At 39.0% G+C, this 24,637-nt stretch overlaps 2 protein-coding genes and 1 long non-coding RNA gene across 3 annotated transcripts in view; all 3 read left to right on the top strand.

Moving 5' to 3' along the window:
- Positions 1 to 4,301, top strand: part of LOC138188846 (fatty acyl-CoA reductase 1-like) — a 62,342-nt gene extending 58,041 nt beyond the window's left edge. The window contains exons 2-5 of the mRNA XM_069130989.1: positions 2,862 to 3,134; positions 3,237 to 3,553; positions 3,629 to 3,876; positions 4,114 to 4,301. Of these exons, the coding sequence (XP_068987090.1) occupies positions 2,889 to 3,134; positions 3,237 to 3,553; positions 3,629 to 3,876; positions 4,114 to 4,301 (999 nt within the window). The 5' untranslated portion in view covers positions 2,862 to 2,888. The remainder of the gene's footprint in view (positions 1 to 2,861; positions 3,135 to 3,236; positions 3,554 to 3,628; positions 3,877 to 4,113) is intronic.
- The window catches only part of LOC138188698 (uncharacterized), a 118,959-nt gene that overhangs the window by 23,657 nt on the left and 70,665 nt on the right, over positions 1 to 24,637 (top strand). The gene's annotated exons all lie outside the window — the stretch shown is intronic.
- On the top strand, positions 4,583 to 5,391 carry LOC138188696 (putative fatty acyl-CoA reductase CG5065). Its single transcript, XM_069130700.1, has 3 exons — positions 4,583 to 4,762; positions 4,856 to 5,110; positions 5,183 to 5,391. Exons 1-3 carry the CDS (start codon positions 4,587 to 4,589, stop codon positions 5,259 to 5,261), a joined length of 510 nt encoding a protein of 169 aa, XP_068986801.1. The 5' UTR covers positions 4,583 to 4,586; the 3' UTR covers positions 5,262 to 5,391.

The raw sequence follows: 24,637 nt of genomic DNA, 5'->3' as shown, positions 1-24,637 counted from the left end.
TGACAAAAAGGCGAACAAAGGATATTTGGTAGGCTATCTAGATGACGGACGAGGGTATCGAGTGTATGTGCCGACAGTAAGAAATGTAATATTAAGCCGTGACGTAATATTTAAGCCCGAACTAGAAAGTGCGAAATTTATTAATTTAAGTTTACCGAAAATTGTCGAGCGCGAAGATGTGTGTGCGCAGAGCGAGAGTGAACATGAAAAACAACCTCCTGGAACTAGCGACAATGTGAGACAATTGAGAGATAGAGCTAAGATCAAACGAACCGACTTTTATGGTAGCCCAGTAACGTACGTAGCGGAAAAATTACCGGTGGATTTTAACGAAGCGATGAGTTCCGAAAAGAAAGAGTTATGGGAAACGGCTATGAACGATGAAATGAAATCACACCATGAAAATAAGACGTGGATTCTTGTAGAAAAATGTAATATGAATGAGGCAAACAGTGTTTCTACACCTATCGAGACTAATTGGAACGAAAGTAACATAGGCAATAATGATTGTAACGCACCATACAGAGAAGCAGTAGGGAACTTAATGTTTTTACAAACCGTAAGTAGGCCAGATATTAGTTTTGCAATAAATATAGCGGCGAGACATTTAGAGAATCCAAACCAGTATCAGTGGAAATTAGTCAAACGAATTTTGCGCTACATAAAAGGGACCGCGGACATGGGACTCTTATATACAAAAGCAGGCAGTCTCGAAACCTTTAGCGATGCTGATGTCACGTAAAATTACACAAAAGAACAACAAAAAAGAATAAAAAAAAAAGAAACTTTATTTTTCTTCTAACACTTGGTTTTACAATCTACTTCCGAGCTCTAAGCGTGACCTTTTAAGACTGAAGCTCTTATGATTTTTTGACTTTCGATCGGATCCGATCACTTTCTTTTGTCATCCCTCAACATCCCCACCGTCCATGCATTTGCTAGGCGTCCGCGGCCGTTGCCACGTGCTCTTTCTTCTAGAACCTTCGGTGGAAGGACCGTTGGGATGTTGATGGTTCATTAGGCACTTCAGCGATATACATTGTCGCCGAGTGCCGCCACATCTTTATCTCCGATTTTAAAGTGAGCCGGTCGTGACACTGACTATGCAGGCGACAAAGAAACAAGAAAGTCGACATCAGGCGTTGTATGTAAGTATGCGAATGCGGCCATCACATGGCAATGTAAGCGACAACAATGTATAGCTCTATCTACGACCGAAGCTGAGTATGTCAGTGCAGCATCAGGAGCGAAAGAAATTATGTGGCTAAAGAAAATATTTCTTGAATGTAAAATAGAGATCCTTAAGTATATGCTATATGTAGACAATACTTGTGCCGTGAAATTAATTAAGAATCCAGAATTCCATCAAAGAAGTAAGCATATTGACGTAAGATATCATTTCTTGCGAGATTTATACAATAGAGGCGAAATTGATGTAACGTATGTATCAAGCGAAGAGCAACTGGCAGATATACGTACAAAGGCGTTGCCAAAACCAAGATTTGAATATTTAAGACAAAAGTTAGGTTTGAAAAATAAAAAGGATATTAAGAGGTAATTGTTTGTAGATATGTAAAGTTTTTAGGGAGGGTGTCGAAGTGGTTATCACTTCTAAAAAAAAAAAAAAAAAAAAAAGAAAAACTCTACATGATCTGTTTAGTCTTCTAGTATTTTTTGTAATAAATTAATTTGAATGAAAAAGAGAAAGGCGTCTGGCAAATGTACTTGTGAAGGCATTGACAAATTGATTTTCAGATATTTACGACAAGAGTTAGAAAAATATTAAGAGACAATTTGTAAATTTGAGATAATTGTTTGTGGAGATGTAGAGTTTTAGGGAGGGTGTTGAAGTGATCACCACTTATAAGAAAACTCTACATCTGGTGTTTTTAGTTTCTCAAGCACTGAAGCCATCGACACCGCGTAGACAAAAGACTGCGACGAAGTCAGACCATAAACAGAAGACAAGCGATGTTGGCTTCAGGGTTTTTTCAGTTATTGGGTAACACAGCTAGCGTGCTGATCTGGACCAGCTCAAATTGTATTCTTACTTATAATTACACTTATATTTAAATATATTTTCTGCCTTACAATTTATCCACTAGTTTTCTCTGATTATACATCGAATAACCTCAACATGGGCAACAGCTTACCTCGTGCAAATCGTAAAGAAGAAGACTATGACGTTCGGAGATGCAAACTATCCTGCGAGACGTTTTCTAAGAAAAATCATAAATTGTAGATTAATCCCGTTTGCAGACAGAAATCTATAACGGCACATAAATAAATAATGAATGCAGGCACATATAAAATATGTTTATACAGATTTCAGGTACAAAAATCACATACGCAAGAAGCATTCTTCAGGTGCTACTAAATATGATCGAATACTGTTTCGCATAAACCACACACATTTTCCACACAAATGACTGACCACTGCATATTACAATATTCACATACATACACCTAAAATAAAAAATAAAAAAAAGCAAAGGAAACTACATAAATATTGTTTAAATTAATACACGAACGATTAAAAAAGGTATCGTTTCACGAAGTAATGGATAATAATGCAAATCAATGAACAGCCACATTAAAAGCTGTATTTATTGCGTTGAATACCTCTTTTTTTGGTGAAAATCTACCATATAGTAAAATTATTCAATTATTATCATTATTTAATTATTTCATTCATGCAAAACGAAACCATAATTATTGAATTATGTTTCTCTTTGTGTAAAGAATATCCGTTGACTTCTTTAGAAAGTAATGCATAAAACGGTATCAACCAATTTTCAATATCATTTAAAACATTTTTCCACTTACTAATTGTTGGGAATGTTAATCTATGGCAATTATAGGGACTGCAAGTGTGAAGATCCTGAAACATGGACACAATCAATAGAGAAACAAATGAAAATGGAATCAATAAAGGACTGAATAAGACGAGTTCTCTCGAGGAGTTCTATGCCGGCAGTGGGATCCTTGTGACTGGAGCAACCGGTTTCGTTGGAAAAGGTCTCCTGGAAAAACTTATTCGCATATGTCCACGCATCGCTGCCATTTTTATACTAATTCGTCCAAAAACTAACGAAACGATAGAACAACGATTTAAGAAGCTCATAGATGATCCCGTTCGTAAATATATTCTTGTTCCTTTCAATATTTAAGGCTGTCAGGAGCCAAATTGATTAACTTTCTTTTCTGGAATTGAGCTGGTAATTTTTCGTCTTCAGATTTACGATGACATCAAAGCCAAATACCCTTCAGCTTTGAGCAGAGTTTATCCCATGAAAGGTGACGCGAGTCTGCCGGACTTAGGTCTTTCGCGAGAAGATAGAATTTTGTTGTTAGAGAAAGTAAACATATTGTTACATGCCGCGGCAACTGTGAGATTCAACGAACCGCTACACGTGGCTATTAATGTGAATACGAAAGGTACTGCTCGTGTTATCGAACTTTGGAACGAATTGAGGAATCCAATTAGCTTCGTCCACGTGAGCACAGCTTATAGTAATCCGAATCTACGTGAGATTGGGGAAAAAGTTTATACGTAAGAATAAGTTTATGCATATAATATTTGTAATCGTAGCGTGAAGAATATGTCCACTTATTACTGACTTTGCAGCACGAGCTTGAGTCCTTCAGAGGTCATCGATGTCTGTGACAAATTGGACAAAACGTCCATCAACCTAATAGAAAATAGGATTTTAAAAACATATCCAAACACATACACATTCAGTAAGAATTTAGCAGAGCAGATTGTAGCAAGCAAGTGCAAAGATCTGCCAGTTGCGATAGTTCGGCCAAGCATAATTGGTGCCTCTTTGGAAGAACCATGTCCTGGTTGGATAGAGAATATTTCTGCATTAACAGGTATTTTTATAGATCTGTTTCAATGATAATTGTTCAATGCTCCTCACATTTCAGAAAAATGGAGTTATTCTGTTGGTTTGCGGGAAGATAAATGAAATGATCTCCACTAGATCGTCATAATCATAGTTCAAGTTTGTTGTTGCTCACAATTATGAGAATTCTTACCAATCTGTATAGAGTTACATTTCTGGTAATCGAAAATCTCAAATAATTTCTCAACCAATTTATTGTTACAAGGTATGGCTCTGCTAGTCAGCAAAGGATGTGTAACAGTTATATGGGGTAGCAGAGATGCAAGATTGGATATAGTGCCTGTCGATTTCGTAGTCGACACAATAATATGTACTGCATGGCATGTTACGCTACATCGTGGTCATGAAGTTAAAGTATACAACTGCACGAGCAACGCATACCCTTTTAAGTAATATTTATTGCGAATTTTTCACGAACTAATGTAATTCGATTGTTAGAGTATTCCAAAAGTTTCAGTTTATTAAAGTAACGTGGACAATGAAAGCGCAAACAAATGAAGAGTACAAAAGTAAACTTTTCCTCCCAATACATCAATTTAGAAGAATAGTGATATAACATAATATTTATTTAAATTATATAATATTTCCTAAGATACTCGGATGATAATAAACTTTGCTTTAAGTATAATTCCATTAATTGTAATAATATAAATGTTCCAATTGACAAGGTTTGGACCGATGCTTGATGCTATGATAAAATGTAGCATAGAAACCCCACTGAACGATTCGCTATGGTACCCAGGTTGTTCAATCGTAGCTAATAGATATATTTACAACGTTTTGAGCGTAATTCCGCGTGTTTTGCCTGCGGTCGTCATAGATACCTTTTTAAGACTTCGAGGTAGTAAACCAATGTGAGTGTTCCATCGATACTCAAATAACAAGCACAATCGTTCTGGGATAATCTCTGACTTCATTTATAATAATGATTAAAAATGATATTTCAGAATGATGAAACTTCTCAGAAATGGCAACAAGCTGATCGCGTCGTTAGCATTTTTCACCAAACGCGAATGGACTTTCCAAAGGGATAACTGTTCCGACTTGGCGAGGAAGGTGAAAATGTTAAACGACAGCGATATGGTCAAACTGGATTTACGGGATATGAATTGGGAGAAGTATATTGCAATTTACCTGATGGGAGTTAGGAAATTTATTCTAAAACAAGAGTTTCAGCCAACAGCCCGACAACGATTAGCAAGGTGCGTATAAAAGTATCTTCTTATAAAAAAAATAGGAATTAATATAAATATAAATATTTTTGGTTATTTCAGGTTGTACTGGATACATCAGATCACCAAAATATCCGGTATAATAATTTTGTTATGGATAATATTATGTTTTGTATACTGACTACTTGAACGTTACTTTTTTATCTTTGAAACAAAGACAATATAAATACAATTTTATGAAGAAGGGATTCATCATCCTTTTCATTTTGTCTTTTCATTCGTCTCCTTCCTAAATAAATCCATTTATGACATTGTTTATTTTTTTTATAAAATTTTAATAAGAATACATGTATTTATACCCACATAATTTCTGAGCTGTAAGCAATTCATCTGCTCGCTGACCATGAACATTTTTCCATTATAATGACATTATTATAATGACAGAAACTTCTATCATCCTCCACCAAATAAAAGTTACGAGATAGTTATTTATAAAAATCATATTGGTTTTCATTTCATGTGTATGTATGTGAATATCGCAATGTACAGTGATCAATGATTTGTACGAAAATTGTATGTGGTTCATACAAGAATTGTCATGTCTATTAACAGCTCATAAATTCGTAATGCGTACGGGGTTTTCATGGGAATAGGACTATTTTTATTACGATTTATCTGGGAATAGTTCGGCCACCACAGTGCGTTTGTGATTTTACTACGCTGCGTAAACTTGTGAACAAATTGTTTACATGTGTTGAGGTTCACTGATAGAAGAACAAGTGGATGAATTTGTAATAGAAAAATTAAAATAAATAAAGTTATAAGTATAAGTACAAGTATAGTGTATAAGTTTATGCTGATCCATATCCTCACTCTCATAGTGATACAATATAATATAGATGATACTGGTGGTTGTAGTACACATCGTCGTCTTTAAACCTAAAATAAATTAAGTGATTGTAATATTGAAAGTATAGAAGCTGATGAATATATTTTAATACTGATTAATTTGATAAATTAAGAAAGAATAATACTAACATGTGCTATTTATTACCATATGAGTATTGGGAGTCATGATAAATAATTGGAAAGTACATTTGAAGGATCGGATTTATTGACAGTATTTTCTTCAGGAGTCATTTATCGTGCAATACGCAGAAATTAACTAATTATGAAATAATTAATAAATGGTTAATTGCCAGAATGTTGGTAGTATAGCTTTTAAGTATATAAGGGTTTAAGTATATGGTGCCTCCCCCAGGTTCGCCCCGATGATCATCACACGACTGGGCGAGGAACGAGGAGGGGACGGTCGGTCCCAGGGCCGTCTTTTGCTCGGTAAGAGAGACCGGGGATCATGCGATCGATTGCGATACAGAGAAGAATCTCGAAGAAGCATCGTTGATTCCGACCGCCAAAAGGGAGAGTGCCAAGGAGTTACTAAAGGGGTAGGTGGGGTAAGACATCGAAACGGACATTGAATCTCAAGCGGAGTTGACCGACCAGAGTAGCTATCTAACCCCAGGTACTAATAACCTCAGGAAAGGATCAAAAGCGGAGGAAATGAAGAAGGTTTTAGTGAATAAGGGGCGTTGGGAACCAGAAGAGGAGGAAACAGAAAACTGGAGGAAAGCTCTTTCGCTGACGGAGGTAGAGGTCTGTCATCAGGTCTTCGCGACGTCAGGGGACTCACGAGGAGTCTGGAAGTTCTAACAATCAACATAGAGTTAACGATAAGAAGAATTATGAGAAGACTGGCGTAGCAAGGTATCGGTAGTCAGTCAGACTGAGGCGGTCCAATCAGCGAAGAGAAAGGTCATATCACCACTGAAGGAAAGGAAGGTATGCCGCATGGAAGAGCCGAGAAAGCAAGAGGTGATAACCTACGCCGAAATCTGTAGCAAGGATAGCGAGGACGAATGGACGCCCGTTAACCCCTTAACTTGCGATTTACGTTCGAGAATGTTGGGCCAAAAACGCGAACAAGCTATTATATATTATATTATATGTCGGAGATGAAAGGACATCGGAGTCCTCCCTTTGGAACCCCGGGAAAATCCCTTAACACCGTAGTCTAGATTCTATCATAGGCGTAATTAAACAATTGTCATCTTTCGATCCGATTGTATTTGTTCAAGATTTGTGATAATGAGCTTGGGCTCGAGGCGATAGCCAGTCGCCGAACGTAGCCGCGGTCAAGGGATGAACGTTTTGCCTAACAAAGGTATGAAGTAATTCTATAGCTCTCCTTAAAAGAAATATCTCTGGCGACACATGACAGTAAACATTCCAACGGTCTCTGTCCCGTGGCCACACGCAGTTCCTATTCTTCGAGAAAGATGATTGCCAGATGTCGATGTCTCTCCACAGTACGTGATCAGCTAGCCCGAGGGCCGTTATAAACACTAATATCTAGTTACCTAAAGTCCTTCGAACAGATAAACAGTCTTTGTCCCAACTACGGGAAGATAGGGGAGATCTATTTCTTTCAACGAACGGCGTCTCCCACTAGCAACTTTCCCTCGAGGGCGGCTAGCATCTTTTTCTAACCACCGATATGGAGATTGACCAATTAGCAGCAACGCCAATTTCCCTCACCTTCTAAACGAAGGCTATCCTCGACGAATCCAAGAATCTCGTGTCCTTAGACACACCCCATCATAGTTTTCCTCTGCAGCATAATCGCGAAGGAAAGTCATTCTCTGGTGAGGTCGTATTAGCGAGTTACGTAACGTCTGCACGCTCGGTGGATATTCCACGTTTTAACAAAGAGTCCGACTTAGATTTTGTGAGCATGTTCATCCACCATCCCGTCGACCGCGGATTCGTTATTGAGCCTAGGATCATTGTCATTAGTTTCTCGAGTATCTAATTACCACGGTTCCTTGTCCAATCCTATAATAATCGTATCTGCACTAGTCAATGTCTTCTCTATTGCTTATCGACAATGCGTAAACCAAACGACGATTCGTTTCACGCCCCTAATCCTAATTGCAATGTAAACCCGACATATATATTATATTTGGCCCGATCATCGTACTTCGGTCTATGTCCGCAATATTTTCGTTTGGTCCAATCATCGTACTACGGGCTATGCCCGTAGTCGTAGGTTAAGGGGTTAATTGCCGTAGGAGGCTTAGGAGTCGAATTGAAAGCACGACGGGAGGAAGGACCGTAGTCAGGGAGAAAAGAGAGAGAACTGCAAGGAGAAGGAGAGAGATTATCCTTGTTGAAGTGAAGTAGGATACCAATTGGATAGATTCCTATATTCCGTATGATAATACCGTATGGTGCGTATTGGAAGGAGGAGTGGCTTTACCATCGCAGCGACAACTGAACGAAGAGGCTGGTGGAGGACGTCTCCATATTCAGGAAGCACAGGAGGTATCATTGCCACTTTTACTATGCAGATCCTGATCCTTATGCGCACTCACGAACCCCAAGCCAAGGGTGGGACCGTCGCGGTAAGTTCAGGGACCGGACCATCGGCGTAGACCGATGCCTGTTGCCTTGGGCCCTCGTTTACGTGTGTTCTATCTGGAACTGTCGAGTTCGGTTAGCAGGATCACCGACCGACAGTGACGTGGGTATCCATCCACACCGATATTTCCAACAAAGATGCAAGTTGGGTCCACGGGCGTCGAGTGAATCCCGAAGGGAGATGCATCCCCTCAGCTCGGCCAATTTGAGTTGGACTCGTGGAGGTAGTGGTTGAAGGCCAAATGCTGGACAGATAGCCGATATGGCGTACTTGCCTTCCCCGATGGCCGTCGGTGGGTGAGCAGCGTCCCAACTGCTCCGAAACCGTCCTGGGGATACGGTAGGGCTAGGAAATAAGCCCCGTTCGACCTGAGATGAATGAAAGGCGCTGCAGACTTAACTAATACAAGTAGCAAGGTCTTGATACCGAGTGCGCTAGTTAGGTGTGATCCCAACTTCATGGCCCTAGGGGTGCCAGGGTCCGGTATGGCCACTTTTCCGAGGTACGGACCTGTAACTGGAGCTGCTACGGCGGCAGACACTAAATGTACCGAAGGATGATTAGGAAGGAGGTACGCTCCCGCTGCTGGGACTGCAATAGTGATAGTGACGACGCCGAACATGTGCTGTTCCACTGCCCCAGGTGGATAAGGGAAAGGAACGAATTGAAGAATCACTGACAATTGTCAATTGGATCGTGCTACTAGTGAAAGAAGAGGGCAACTGGACTAAGTTCCAGGCTTTATGTAATAAAATAATAAAATCCAGGCTTGCGCAAGAAAAGATCGAAGAGAGAAAAAGAAGATGATAGAATAAGACTGAATACGAGAGCCCATCGCGGCAATAACATCTTTGTCACCTGGTCCCAAACGATGAACCGACTTGGGAACTTTGGGAGACCTACCACCTAAAGGGGTTAGAATAAAAGATTTAGGACACTCAGTTCCTGGAATTATATCGAGCGATTACAACAATTGTACCAAGCTACGGTAATGAATCTATTTATTTAAATATAATGACAACTTAAAAATATGGCGATAAAATATTAATTGAAGATAAAAAGATCTGCCATGTTTGAATAATTGTTGTATCTGTTACGACCGCTCGCGAAGAGGTCGCGATTGCGAGGAAAGCTCATCAGAGAGATGTGTAAATTCTCGCTGCGATTCGGATAATCGACGCCGCGAAATAGTCGTTCCCCTGTTTCGATCAAGATAACAGAGGTGGCTCAAATCAGTTTAACACTGAAGTAACAGGGTTAATATAAACTTGTATATTTAACAATATTTAATATTATAATGAGCACGTCACAAGTTATTTAACGATTATAGAATTAGTTTGTTAGCAATTCGACCTAACTTTATTATATTTCTGGATATATTCGTTAGACTAAGCGACTTTAATTTTATTCGGCTGAACCTCTCGATACATAACGTTTCGTTCCTCAAATGATACTGATTGCCCTTCGATCTTTTCCTTTGTCTTTTCTCGGAGACGAGCCCCGCTACGCTCGGGTCACGCCACCGTTCACGCTTATGATCACGTATGCCACCTTCTTTGAGTAGATAAAATAACGGACCGAAGGCGAATCAACGTTTCTAGAACTCGCTGCTTGATGACAAATATGCGCTTATCGCTACATTGTACATTTTTCGTCGGTCGTATAAGACGATCTCTCTGCGACACTTTAGTACCACGAGCGACGGTTAGGAATACTGCCAATGGTAAGCCTCGCGGCGTAACAGTATCCATTAAATAAATATCAATCACGAAAAATGACAATACTATAAGGAGATTAGAACGAAACTTAAAAGTATATTAAAATTACTGTGCGTTTAATTAATTTACATTGTGCACTACTGGTCCGAGAACAACCAAAACCATAAGTCTGATCGTTCTCATTCCATCTCTAATACTACTAAAGTACTCGAAAAATACAATTGCTAATCAAATATCTCCTCTCTCAGGAGGCATACAAGTATGCATATGCGCATGAATACTGTTGGCTCCCATTGATTCTTCATTAATAACTACTTTATCGATTGAACATCGTTTAAAAGTAGAGGACGCTGAAATGAGTGTCGAGTTTCTAAGTCGGTATAACAGTCAAATCGGGCCATGAAAATGCAAATAGTACTTTATCTTTTCTTATCTTGCCTATTTTTGTGTCTATTTGTCTGCCTGACTTACCTTCGTTATCATCTGACTGTGTTCTCTTTTCACCCGGTAGGTGGCACCGTTTTACCTTTCCTTATTGTTGATTTTCAGATATTTACGACAAGAGTTAGAAAAATATTAAGAGATAATTTGTAAATTTGAGATAATTGTTTGTGGAGATGTAGAGTTTTAGGGAGGGTGTTGAAGTGGTCACCACTTATAAGAAAACTCTACATCTGGTCTTTTTAGTTTCTCAAGCACTGAAGCCATCGACAGCGCGTAGACAAAAGACTGCGACGAAGTCAGACCATAAACAGTAGACAAGCGACGTTGGCTTCGGGGTTTTCAGTTATTGGGTAACACAGCTAGCGTGCGGATTTGGTCCAGCTCAAATTGTATTCTTATTTATAATTACACTTATATTTAAATATATTTTTCTGCCTTACAATTTATCCACTAGTTTTCTCTGATTACACATCGAATAACCTCAACACTTATCTTATTAATTTTTCTCATACTATCGTACCAACCTGCTGTTTCTGTTTATCGCTTTTACGTTGACCCTTTATTGCTGTAGCCTCTTATTTCTCTGAACAGATATCTGAACAGAACTGAAACAAATATCTTTGTTTCTAAATCATTTTCTAAAGATTATTGTCTACTACGGCTTGACACGGGAAAGTTAGTTTTTCTCACGTACGATGCTTCCCACTAGCAACTTTCTATCGAAGGCGGCTGAGACGCTTCCTAGTCCACCAACCTTCGTTTATCCTATCAGAAGCAATGTATACTGCCCTCACTTTCCTAACCAAAAATGTCATGAACAAATCCGAAGATCCCGTGCGCTAGACACACCTATCGCTAGCTTTCCTCCGACAAAGCATCGGCACTGTAACTTATTCTTCAACGTTAGAATAGTCAACAAGTCATTACCGGGTTACTCTCCTTAAATACATACTCAACAGTGTACCTCATAAAAGTTGGAAATATAAACTTTATAACCCTGTTAATCACAGCGTTATACTACCTTAACCACCCCTATTATCTTAACAAAAATCAGGGGATCAATCTTTTCGCGGCGTCGATTATTATAATCGTAACGGGAATTTACGACTCCCGTTGACGTGTTTCCCCGCGATTGGTCGAAAATACAGTACCGATCTGCAATTTGTGTTTATCGCTTTCACGTTGATCGTTTATCGCTCTAATTTCTTATTTTTCCGAACAGTTTCGACTTGCTTACAGACTGCCTTTTCTCTCACTTTCTTTCTGTATCTTTACTTTCTCGAATTAATTACTTCTTCCTCTTACCCTCTTAGTACTTCTTCATCTATTTCATTAAACCATGGAAACTACAGTTTTATCTTTCCTCCCTTATTAACATTTGTTATTTCTACACTTATCAGCTCGTGACCCCCAATGGTAAAAATAGATTCAATCTTTTTCTATTTAAATATACATACAGATAGTAATTTCAACTATACAAGGTATATGTATTTCATGTTTTGGAGAAAATATTTCTTTCAATTATAAAAGAAATATTTGTTTAATACTAGAAAAAGGACATTTTTTCCGTATATAAGAGAAATATTTATATAAATAGTTTATTTTAGCCTCCAAACCGTAAAAACTGTGCTTACCATTTATATCCCTTCATTCACACGCATAACCCTAAATCGAACCTTATTTTCTATCAAATAGAATGAAATATTTATTTTATATTAAAATCAAAATTTCTTTCGCTCTTCTTTAGATATTGATTGAATGCGTATACAGTATTATTGCTATTAGGATATGAAACAAGTATCGAAATTTGCGGAAAGTATAAAAAGGATATAGAAACTTCAGTGCGATATCCATTTTATACAGTACTAGTTTGGTATCGATTAGAAAAGGGTCAATATCTATAAAGGATACCATTGTTTTCGATATGTATTGATAACAGATCGAAATGATTTTATGTGAATTTATGTTCTATTAATCAGTTGTTAATTTCGATGATTCTATGTATATTAAAATATTACTTCCCATATAGTATTATTATTATGTGAACTTAAATATGTATTTTATATAATTAATTTGTCTACATACACACAAACCTTCCAATGTTTGTTGAGACCTATCCTCAGGTCATCCTTTATTTTATTGATCAGATATGTTCCCATGTGTGTCATATCTTTAGACATAGTTCCAGATTCACCGACGTTTAACTGCGCAGCTGGATCAGTACTTATAGCGTCCCCAAGTGAGTAACCTACTAATTTAGGATTGAATTCCTGTATATAGGAAAATTCAACTATAAAAGAAGTACTCCCATTTATAGCGACAACACAAATCATATGCATAAACAATGCAGATATAAAAAATGAACAAACTTTAATAATAATAGGGAGAGTTAGGTACTGTCGCCAGGTTCCTTGACCGCCGACACTGCCTACTATGTCTCTATCTTCAATGTTCACTTCGAACGTATAAATCGAAGCAGCTCCAGCGCCGATTGTCAAAAAATCACCCATTGCGGCAATGACATCTATGTCCCCTGGTTTTAAACGGTGAACCGACTCGGGAACATTCGGAAACCTGCCAGCTAAACAAATTAACGTAAAGACATTAGAATACATATGAACTTCAAAAGATAAGCATTAATTTTACTATTCTTAAACTACAGTGGGACGAGGAGCTTGTAATGTTACATATCTATCTTCAAAAATGATATTTTTGAAAGTGGATTTTTGTATTCTACGTTTGTTTGCTCTTCCATTGTCCACGTTACTTAAATAAACTGAAACTTTTGAAATATTTTAACAATCGAATTACATTAGTTGAAAACAATTCGTAATAAATATTACTTAAAAGTGCATGCGTTATTCGTGCAGTTGTAAACTTTAACTTCATGATCACTATGTAACGTGACATGCCATGCAGTACATAATATCGTATCGACTACGAAATCGACAGGCACTACATCCAATCTTGCATCTCTCCTACCCCGTACCGCTGTTGCACATCCTCTGCCGACTAGCAGAAAGATACCTGGTAACATTAAATTGGTTTAGAAATTATTTGTGATTTTGTATTAGCAGAAATGTACCGTTAAATGGATTGGTAAGAATTCTCGTTATTGTGAGCAACAACAAATTTGAACTATAATAATGACGATCTAGTGGAAAGCCTCTCATTTAGCCTCTAACAAACTAACCAATTAACTCTACTTCTGTGAAATGCAAGGAGAATTGAACAATTATCATTGAAAAAGATTTATGTAAATACCTGTAACTGCAGAAATATTCTGTATCCGATCAGAACATGGTTCTTCCAAAGAGGCACCAATTATTTTTGGCCGTACTATCACAACTGGCTGGTGTATACTCATCTTGCCTACAATCTGCTCTGCTAAATTCTAACTGAATGTGTATGTGTTTGGATACGTTTTTAAAATCTTTTTTTCTATTTCGTTGATGGACGTTTTGTCGAATTTGTCACACATATCGATCAGCCCCGATGGTTCCAAACACGTGCTGCAAAATCAATGATAAGTGAACATATTGTTCACGCTACACCTATAAATATAATATTCACAAACGTCGGAACAGCGTCTGTGTATAACTTATTCTTGCGTATCAACCTTTTCCCTGATCTGATGTGGATTCGCATTACTATAAGCTGTGCTAACGCGGAGGGAGATAATTGGATGTCTTAGTTCGTTCCAAAGTTCGATAACGTAAGAAGTGCCCTTCGTATTCACATTAACAGCCACGTGTAACGGCTCGTTGAATCTAACAATGGCCGCGGTGTAAAACGCTATGTTTACTTTCTCTAACAACAGATTTCTATCTTCGCGCGAAAGACCTAAATCCGGCAGACTCACGACACCTTTCATGGGATAAACTCTGCTCAGAGATGAGAGGTGTTTTCCTTTGATGTCATCGTAAATCTGACGATGAAAAATTACCAGCTCAGTTCCAGAAAAGAAATTTAATCAATTTGGCTCCTGACAGCCTTAAATATTGAACAGAACAAGAATATATTTACGAACGGGATCATCTATGAGCTTCTTAAATCGTTGTTCTATCGTTTCGTTAGTTTTTGGACGAATTAGTATAAAAATGGCAGCGATGCGTGGACATATGCGAATAAGTTTTTCCAGGAGACCTTTTCCAACGAAACCGGTTACTCCAGTCACAAGGATCCCACTACCGGCGTAGAATTCCTCGAGAGAACTCGTCTTATTCAGTCCTTTATTGATTCCATTTTCATTTGTTTCTTTATTGATTGTGTCCATGTTTCAGGATCTTCACGCTTGCAGTCCCTATATTTATCACTAAATTATCAAATAGTAAGTCTAAAAGTTTTTAAAATAATTTACAAAATTTGATATAGTTGTAATCTTCAGCTTAAACAATCACTTTTGTACTTTTCTTCAGCTCCTTTAGTTTTTGTTTTACCTGTATGTGTGTGGATATTGTCGTATTCAGTGAGCGCTAATTTTTTTTTTTTTTTTATTTAGTTGTTTACATTCACAATTTGTCCGATTTGGACATTTGGTAGAATTTTTTGGCTGCTTGATTATCATGTGGGTGGCTACCCCCAGCGGGGTACCATCTTCGTGTTTGTTAGGTTATATCCTTTATGAGATCTGTTGGGTGTTTCCTTTTTAGTTCAAGAGTGTAATCCGTATTGAATGCAGATTAGTTTTTTAATTAGGCCGTTGTTAGAGTCTGATGGTAGTCAGCCTCTTCACGGTGCGAGGACTGGATTGCTCAGTATTACTACTTTTCTAGAATAGGGTTCGGCTTTGTATAGTTTTTGACAACCGACAATATGTGTAAGACTCGTGCGTTTAAAAGATTTTTTTTACATTTTCCAGCTAGTTTCGGGTTAGTAAAAAAAGAAAAAAAAAAAGCGATGTCAGTATTAAATAGGTCGCCCGTTGTAGAGATAGTTTGCAGGTCGCAGCTATGTGCTTATACACACACAGCAACAGTAGATGAGTGGACACACCATGCTGATCAGTACTTATAGCGTCTCCAAGTGAATAACCTACTAATTTAGGATTGAATTCCTACATGTAGGAAGATCGGGCTATGAAAGATTTCAGTATTCGCATTAATGACGATAACACAAATCATATGCGTAAACAATGCAGATGTAAGAAATGAACAAACTTTAAGAAAATATTCTAATAAGGGAGAGTCAGGTACTGAAGCCAAGATCCTTGACCGCCGATACTGCCTACTATGCCTCTACTTTCAATGTTCACCTCGAACGTAAGTCGAAGTAACTCCAGCGCCGATTGTCAAGAAATCACCCATTGCGGCAATGACATCTATGTCTCCTGGTTTTTAATGGTGAACCGACTCAGGAACTTTCGAAGACCAGCCGGCTAAACAAATTAAAGTAAAGACATTAGAATACATATGAACTTCAAAAGATAAGCATCAATTTCACTATTCTTAAACTATAGCGGGGTGAGGGCTTGTAATGTTACATATGTGTCTTCAAAAATGATATTAATAGGACCAGACTATGAATGAACTAGAAACCACATTGACATTCTTGTAGCCACTACAAATTATGAAGAACAGCGTTCTTCACTGTAATTTCCTGCCACAGAAATTTACCGATTGTCCCTAGGATAAATTGCAAAAGTTATTGTAAATAAAAGAAACCTGCAATTTAAATTGAATAATGATTTTAAAGAATAAATACGACGATATAATATTTACAAGTGATATCATAAAGTATTTGACAACAATAATCACAAATTTGGTTAAGTACCTGTTACGTTGCAAGGAAAAGGGACGCTTATTGGATCTTCCGTTTGAAAGTTATTTTTATTCCGCAATTCAGACATTCGATCCTCATTTCTTGTGCCTACAAAATAGTCATTTTAAAACAATTTACAAAAATACTTCATCTGTGATGTAAAGTTGCACGCGATATGTCAAAATTCCGATCAAGTAATTACAACGAAAGATTTCAAAATTTTACAAACGTTATCGAATTCGTTCTTAATTTCAGATATACAGATGTATAATCTTGATACTTTTATCTTATAGTAATAAGAGGATTGTTCTCAGTTCTCAAATTTAACATCCGTATCTTAATTGTCTAGAATTTTCAACATTTATGCTATAAAGTAAACGCGTTCAGTGGCCCGTTCAGTATCTACTCCTCCCCCGGCAACCCGTCATTAACCTAATCAAAACTCAATTTCCATCTAAAATCACAATCAGGTTCGAGCCTCTTATACTCGTATAACAAGACTGACCAGTATTTTAAGAAGAAATGAAAATGGTATACGGACATCTTTTGATTTCACATTTACCTAAAACAGCTCGTCACTTTTAATACACTTCAGGACTGCTGTTTAGTTTCGTTATGAATTTCGGTATATGTACTGTTTACAAAATTCCTCATCATAAGAACCAGAAGAGGGTGCCACAGAATTCATAGCGCATGTTACTTGAAAATATAATCTCTACAATATTTATATGTCAAAAGAAGAATGATACGAGTTGTGCAAGCTTTTGTCCACTTTTACCGAAAAAAAATTTCGTCAACTTATCATTCTATCACGAACATATATATGTCGGAGATGAAAGGACATCGGAGCCTTCCCTTTGGAACTTCGGGAAAATAACTTAACACCGTAATCTAGATTCTATTATAGGCGTAATTAAACAATTGTCGTCATTCAATGCGATTGTATTTGTTCGAGATTTGTGATAATGAGCTTGGACTCGAGGCGACTGGCAGTCGCCGAACGTAGCCGCAGTCACGGGATGAAAGCTTTGTCTAACAAAGGTATGGAGTAATTCTATAGCTCTCCTTAAAAGAAATATTTGTGGCGGCACGCGACAGTAAACATTCCAACGGTTTCTGTCCCGTGGCTCGCCACACGCAGACCTTATTCTTCGAGTAAAATGATTGCCAGATGTCGATGCGTCTTCGCAGTACATGTTCGGCTAGCCAGAGGGCCCGTTATAGATCTTAAGATTTAGTTGGCTAAAGTCCTTCAGACAGACAAACAACCTTTGTCCCAGCTACGGGAAGATAGGAAAGACCTATTTTTCAACGAACGGCGTCTCCCACTAGCAACTTTCCCTCGAGGGCGGCTAGCATCTTTTCTAACCACCGATATGGAGATTGACCAATTTTAGCAGCAACGCCAATTTCCCTCACTTCTAAAGAAGGCTATCCTCGACGAATCCAATGATCTCGTGTCCTTAGACACACCCCATCATAGTTTTCCTCTGCAGCATCATCGCGACGGAAAGTCATTCTCTCGTGAGGCCGTATTAGCGAGTTACTTAGCTCGGTAGATATTCCATGTTTTAACAAAGAGTCCGACTTAGATTTTGTGAGCACGTTCATCTATTATCCCGTCGACCGCGGATTCGTTATTGAAACTAGGATCATTGTCATTAGTTTCTCGAGTATCTATTTACCACGGTTACTCGGCCAATCCTATAATAATCGTATTTGCACTAGTCAATGTCTTCTCTATTGCATAACGACAATGTGTAATCCAAGTGGATATTCGTTTCACGCCCATAAACCTTATTCCAATGTAAACCCGACATATATATATATATATATATATATATATATATATATATATATATATTTACTGCCTAGCAATATATATATATATATATATATGTCGGGGAGGCGTTGTGGTCAGGATTGTGGGTGTTTTGTGAGTCTTCATTGAAATTAGCCATCGTTGCGATATAATAAAGACCCGGTTTATTAGCACAGGCGCGGATGATACAAATTTGACAATCGACTATGGCGATTAGGCACCCGCGATACTAGCAACAATGGTCTCGGGTTCAACAACGAATCCGCGGTCAGCGGGATGATGGATGAACGTGCTCGCGAAGTCTAAGTCTGAACAATAATTCGTAAGAACGTTACTCCCTTTAGTCGACGAGATCGCGTGAAAGAATGCCTTTTTCGTCCCGGTGATGCCACAGAGGAAAACTATATCGGGGTGTGTCTAAGGGCACGAGATCATCGGATTCGTCGAGGATAGCCTTCGTTCAGAGAGTAAGGGAAATCGGCGTTGCTGCTAATTGGTCAATTTCCATATTGGTGGATAGAAAAGATGCTAGCCGCCCTCGAGGGAAAGTTGCTAGTTGGAGACGCCGTTCGTTGAAAGAAATAGATCTCCCCTATCTTCCCGTAGTTGAGACAAAGACTGTTTATCTGTTTGAAGGATTTTAGGTAACTAGATCTTAGTGTTTATAACGGCCCTCGGGCTAGCTGATCACGTACTGTGTAGACACATCGACATCTGGCAATCATCTTACTCGAAGAATAGGGACTGCGTGTGGCCACGGGACAGAGACCGTTGGAATGTTTACTGTCGTGTGTCGCCAGAGATATTTCTTTTAAGGAGAGCTATAGAATTACTTCATACCTTTGTTAGGCGAAGCGTTCATCCCTTGACCGCGGGCACGTTGGCGACCGACTGTCGCCTCTAGCCCAAGCTCACTATCACTAATCTCGGACAATTACAAATAGGTTGAATAACTACAATTGTTTAATTACAGCTATAGTAGGCTCTAGGTTACAATGTTGCGGGATTATCCAGCATTCCAGAGGCTCCGGTGTTCTTTCCTCTCCGACATATATATATATATATATGTCGGAGATGAAAGGAAAGCCGAAGCCGTTCCTTGGAAATTTTGGGAACATCTTCTAGTAGTCTAGCCTGGATTTTATCATAGCTGCAATTGTTCGAGATTTGTGATATCAAGATTGGGTTCGAGGCGACAATTGGTCGCCGAACGTAGCCACGGTCACGGGATGTACTCAGGCAGAAACTGCCTAGCAACGGCGTTTGGAACCTTCTCGATGCTTCCAAACGGGTATAGAAAAACAAAATGCAATCGTACAGCGAGAAAAATCTCGACGAGGCTGGCATTCGTCTTGTGACTGCTTTGGAGAGTGACACGTCGTGTTTCTGTGCTTAAGATCAGTCTACGCTTAGTAAGGAGTCATCCCGTTGATCGTGGATTCGTTTGAACTCAAAATTATTGTTTATAACGATTATTAACTTATTGTTTGTAAATCATATTATTCAATGAACTTACTATCCGTTAAAAGTATTATTCATTAGCTTTATTATTTGTTAGACTTACTAACCATTCAACTTATAATCCACTAACTTTATTATTTGTTTAATTTATTATTCGTTCAATTTATTTTCCACTAACTTCATTATTTGTTAAGTTTATTATTCACTAGACTTATTATTTGTTAATCTTTGTAGTAGACTTGTGTATACGTGAAAATATAATCTTAGTTGTGTTGAACAATGGATAACTCACGTGAAGAATTGTCACGCGCCCAAAATTCCAATCTCACCCCGACATATATATATATGATTTCCTCCTTAGTTAATATAAATACCCTATTCATATTCTGCAATTTTATTTTCTTTTATTACGACGGCCGACATTAACGTACCTTAACACATAAATCTACGAAAGTAGTAACCATTATTGCTATTGTTCGAGAATTTATTGAAACTTACAAGCATTATGACTTTTTTATATTTCATAAATTACATGCAGTTTTCATTTTATTCTGAGCAAAGTCCAATGGTGTCGAATATGAAGAACCGAATGCCCCATGAGGAGCGGGTCTGCGTTCTTTTCGCAATAATACAAACGTTTCATTCAAAACTTGTCGAACTGGTCGAATATGACATGATTCGTAAACAATCGTGTATGAAGTAGATAGAGATTACGACTTTGCTTTAACTTTGTACTGTTTTAAATTTCCTACGAAGTCTTCAACATAACAATCGCAAATATAATGCACATGTCATTGTTGCTGGCGCATAATTCGCAAGAGTAGAATTACGATACGACAGATTCTTTTTACACTCACACTCTGCACACCCTGTACAACATACATATGCATTGAATATTACGGGATGTGTTGCACTGTTTCGCAATTTATTAATAAATTTTATGAATGACAAATCTGAGCGAGCGCAGCATTGAATGCGCTGGTAGAGCGTGAAAAATGGTAAGCTGACGGAAAGTGAGCAGCAAGAGGATGAAAGGCGGGCAGAAGCGGTATTTTATTTAATTGCTCTATTGTGTCGAGGCTGGCACGCCATCTGTCGAGCAAAGCCCGCCGAGCTCGACCCCTATCGTTAGCGCCCACCGGGCCGACCCCACCCGGCAGACCCCGAGTGTGGAGATAAATTTCGCGACACCTCAGGACCTGCAATTCGAACAGGGGAAACCCGGCGAGCATCGCCGCTGCAGCCGCCGAAATGGTGCGGAAGCCCCTCACTACCCTGATGGCCACCGTCCTGTGCAGCCTCCTGACCGTTAGGAGACTGCGACGGCTGGCCATCAAGTCCTCCGCCCAGATCGGAGCTCCGTAGAGGAACCTCGATCGCACCACGCCGGCGTACAACCGGCGTACTCCGACGCCGGGCCCGTCCAACCAAGGCACCAAACGTCCTAAGGCGTTCTCCGTCACCACGACAGACGGTGACAGGCGCTCGAAGCGAGCGCCGAAGGTCCAGCGGCTGTCGAGCCCAGATACTTCATGTTGGTTCCGACCTCGATCTCAGCCCCCTCCAAGCTCAGGCGATAACCCGCTGGAGGCGTCCCGTGATCGGCCCTGCGGCAAAACCACATTGCCTAAGACTTCTCAGGGGACACCCTCAGTCCAAATCCCTTGATCTCGGCGACCACGCAGGCCAACGCCAGCTCCGCCAGACGGACGATTCTGCACCACGCTGTGCCCCAGACCATTCACCAACGTGCCGTTGGCGTAGCACGCCAGTGTCGAATTCGGAGGCATCGGCGTCCGAAGCACCCCGTCGTACGCGATGTTCCGCCCTGGACAGTGTAGACGATACTCCAATCCCGGAGGAACGCCCGGATCACACCCCGCAGGTACGCGGGTACACGATGAAACTTGAGGGCCCGGCATATCCCGTCCCAGGGGATGCCGTTGAAGGCGTTGACCACGTCCAGCGACACGGCCAACGCCACGTAACCACGCCGCTCGGCCCCCTCGACAAGGGAGCGGACACGGGCGATAGCGTCGGCCGTAGACCGCTCTCTCCGGAAGCCGAACTGACCGTCGTGCAGTACGGGAGCACTTCGGGACAAATGCGACTCGTGGCGGGCAGCCACCACTCTGTCCTGCAGCTTGCCAGCCTCGTCCAAAAGGCACACCGGCCGAATGGCGGAAGGCGAGTCCGAAGAGCGTCCCGGCTTCGGCAGCAGGACCATCCGCCCCTCTTTCCACGAAACGGTGAATTCGCCCCGAGACAGGCATCCGTCAGACAGACGCATTCGTCTCGGGGCCAAGACCACGGCGACGCCTTCCACAGACGGGCCGAGACTCTGTCGGGACCCGGAGCTTTCCGCGCTCCGATCCTCCCGATGAGCCCGGCCAACTTTACTACATACTGCATAATAATTATGTTACAAATGATGAATGCTTGTACTAAAATGTATTCGCAAATATAGGATAAATTATTCTGTTCCAGACATCTTTATTTATCATTTTCTCATTAACATCTAAATGTTAGTAATAAAAAAGACTTATATGCATATATACATCATTAACATGCACATACATATATCATGTAGATGACGTTAGACGTAATATAACATTTATAATGTAGAAGTTTCGTAGTATTCTTTCAAGAAATCTGTACTATATCAACAATTTTCTTGCAATGAGATTAAATTCTGATTTTGTTGCATAATACATACATCAAAGGTAGTTATACGTAAACGAGGCTAAGCATTCGATTTCGATAAATTTTAAATATGTTGTGTAACTTATCATGAAAAACATATTCTTATAAATACATCGCTCGACTTTAGTTTCCGAGATATAGGAAACACAGAGAAACAAGAACTAAGTGTCGTAACGTTCGACAAATATTAATCAAAAACCCGCGATAAGCTGAGATCTTTAACTCAAAAATCAAACTATCTTATTTTTGATTTATGATGGATGAAACTTTTATCAATATGCTCCTTACATTTTTGATATTAAAACAACACCAAACATATATATTTTTTGAAGCATATTAGCTTACTTAATAAATGATAATTAACTACATATCAATAAGTAACTATAATTCAAATTACATCATGTTTAGTCTCGTATTAATCAGAAACGTCGCACAAATACGTTAATAAGAGTCTCATTTTTAAAAAGTTAACAATTAAAAAGTTTTGATATTGAATTAGTATTTAGGTACACTGTGACAATCAATGTCTAACATTGGAGCATGTTATACTACTCGATCACGGTGGGATGTCGAGTTTCCCGTGCTTCATAGAGCTAGACCCTTCCTTCGGAATGCAGATAATGACACTGCAATTATCAAATGTTTCCTGCATTTACAATAAATTACTGCTACTAATACTATATTGAATCCTGCCTATACTTGCAAGTTCATGGCATCGTTTGCGTCGGCATAGTGCAACCGCTTATCTGCTGTTTCTATAAACATATCGTGTCCGCCGGAAAACTATCTGTATAACAAGTTAATTCGTCGATAGGGTACTTCAAAAAGATAGACTAGAAATACGTTTTAAAGGGCAATGATTGCAGTTAGGAATAAGAGGCTATCAAATGTGGATTGAATCAAAATTAGTGGAGAAATATTTCGTTTGAATACGCAAAGCTCATGTCACGTAGGGGACACAAGAAATCACCGGTGATCTGCTCGCGCCTTAGTTCGAACGTTTCACAAGTAAGATAGAAAATTTGAACTTCAGATATGGTAGTAAAATTTATTATACGAATCCAACAGAGCGATGGTTCAGAGTGTTATAACAAAAAAAGTGCTGAGTGCTGATTTGGGGGGGGGGGAGGTCTTATACTAAGGTTTGGTTCCTCTGGAGGGGTTATCGTCAGGTGTATATCAGACCCGACTATTCTGTTACTATCTGGTTGTTGTTTCAATGACTGTGGCATGCAGGATGTTCTGTCTACTCTGTTACTGTTTCTGAGCGTGTGACTCTCACAGGGGTTGACGCCCGCTATTTCAATCTACATAAGCCCAAACCTTGTTACAAGAAAATGAAAATATTTATTATCTGTATTTTTTTTCAATTCGACTATCTTAGTGAACAAAATGATATTAATGTCAAGTGATAGCCAACTTCTTCACGACAGGCAGATTGATCAGTATTTTTCATTTTTCTTTTGTGTATCATTTAATAGCGGCTGTCAACACATGTCAGATCTATGCGTCTAAAAAATCCTTTTTTCATTTTCAATGTAGTTTCAGGTTAGTAAAAGAAATAAATAAATACTGAAATGTTTGTGAGCTATATTGTTTGCAGGCTGTCGCGATGTGTTTTTAGAAGCAATAGTTAAGTGTACGTACCATGCAAAGACGTACGTCGTCATGGCATGCATATATGCGCAAGATTAAATGTGGTAGTACCAACAATCTTTTGCAAATATCTCGGAAATTAAGGCCGAGCAACGGTTATGTGTATAGGAAGAAGTTCAAAATGTTGAATTTCACAATAAGTTTAGATTTCACCAAAACCGGAGGTGCAGCCTCGTTTGTGAATAATTGCAGAATATCATTGTGTTCTGACAATTTTTCTAATTAATTTGCGACATACCATACGACAAAAACCATTTCCAAAAACCATACGACATTCTTCAGCATCAGAAATATATTCTCGACCAGGGAACGATTTCCATACATTGCTTTACTACATTTCGATAATGATTGTGGTATAAATTATCGATACTTATACCAACTTATACTTACAGGTATAGAATAAATTATCCTGTTCTAGACTCTTTTATATTTTTATCTTCCTTATAACATCATAAATGTTAGTAATGAAAAAAGGTAATACAGATATTTATATTGTGGTGGATTGGTTGAGG

The sequence above is a fragment of the Bombus flavifrons genome, chromosome 17, assembly GCF_040668555.2.
Source record: "Bombus flavifrons isolate JBK064 chromosome 17, iyBomFlav1_principal, whole genome shotgun sequence".
NCBI lineage: Eukaryota > Metazoa > Arthropoda > Insecta > Hymenoptera > Apidae > Bombus > Bombus flavifrons.
This window is presented reverse-complemented; position numbering and strand designations above follow the sequence as displayed.

What these genes read in the sequence shown, in the direction of transcription:
- LOC138188696 (XM_069130700.1), top strand. Translation starts at nt 4,587, where the DNA reads ATGCTTGATGCTATGATAAAATGTAGCATAGAAACCCCACTGAACGAT. An exon ending in CTTCGAGGTAGTAAACCAAT is followed by an intron (nt 4,763 to 4,855) that starts GTGAGTGTTCCA and finishes ATGATATTTCAG; the next exon opens with AATGATGAAACTTCTCAGAA. An exon ending in GCCCGACAACGATTAGCAAG is followed by an intron (nt 5,111 to 5,182) that starts GTGCGTATAAAA and finishes TGGTTATTTCAG; the next exon opens with GTTGTACTGGATACATCAGA.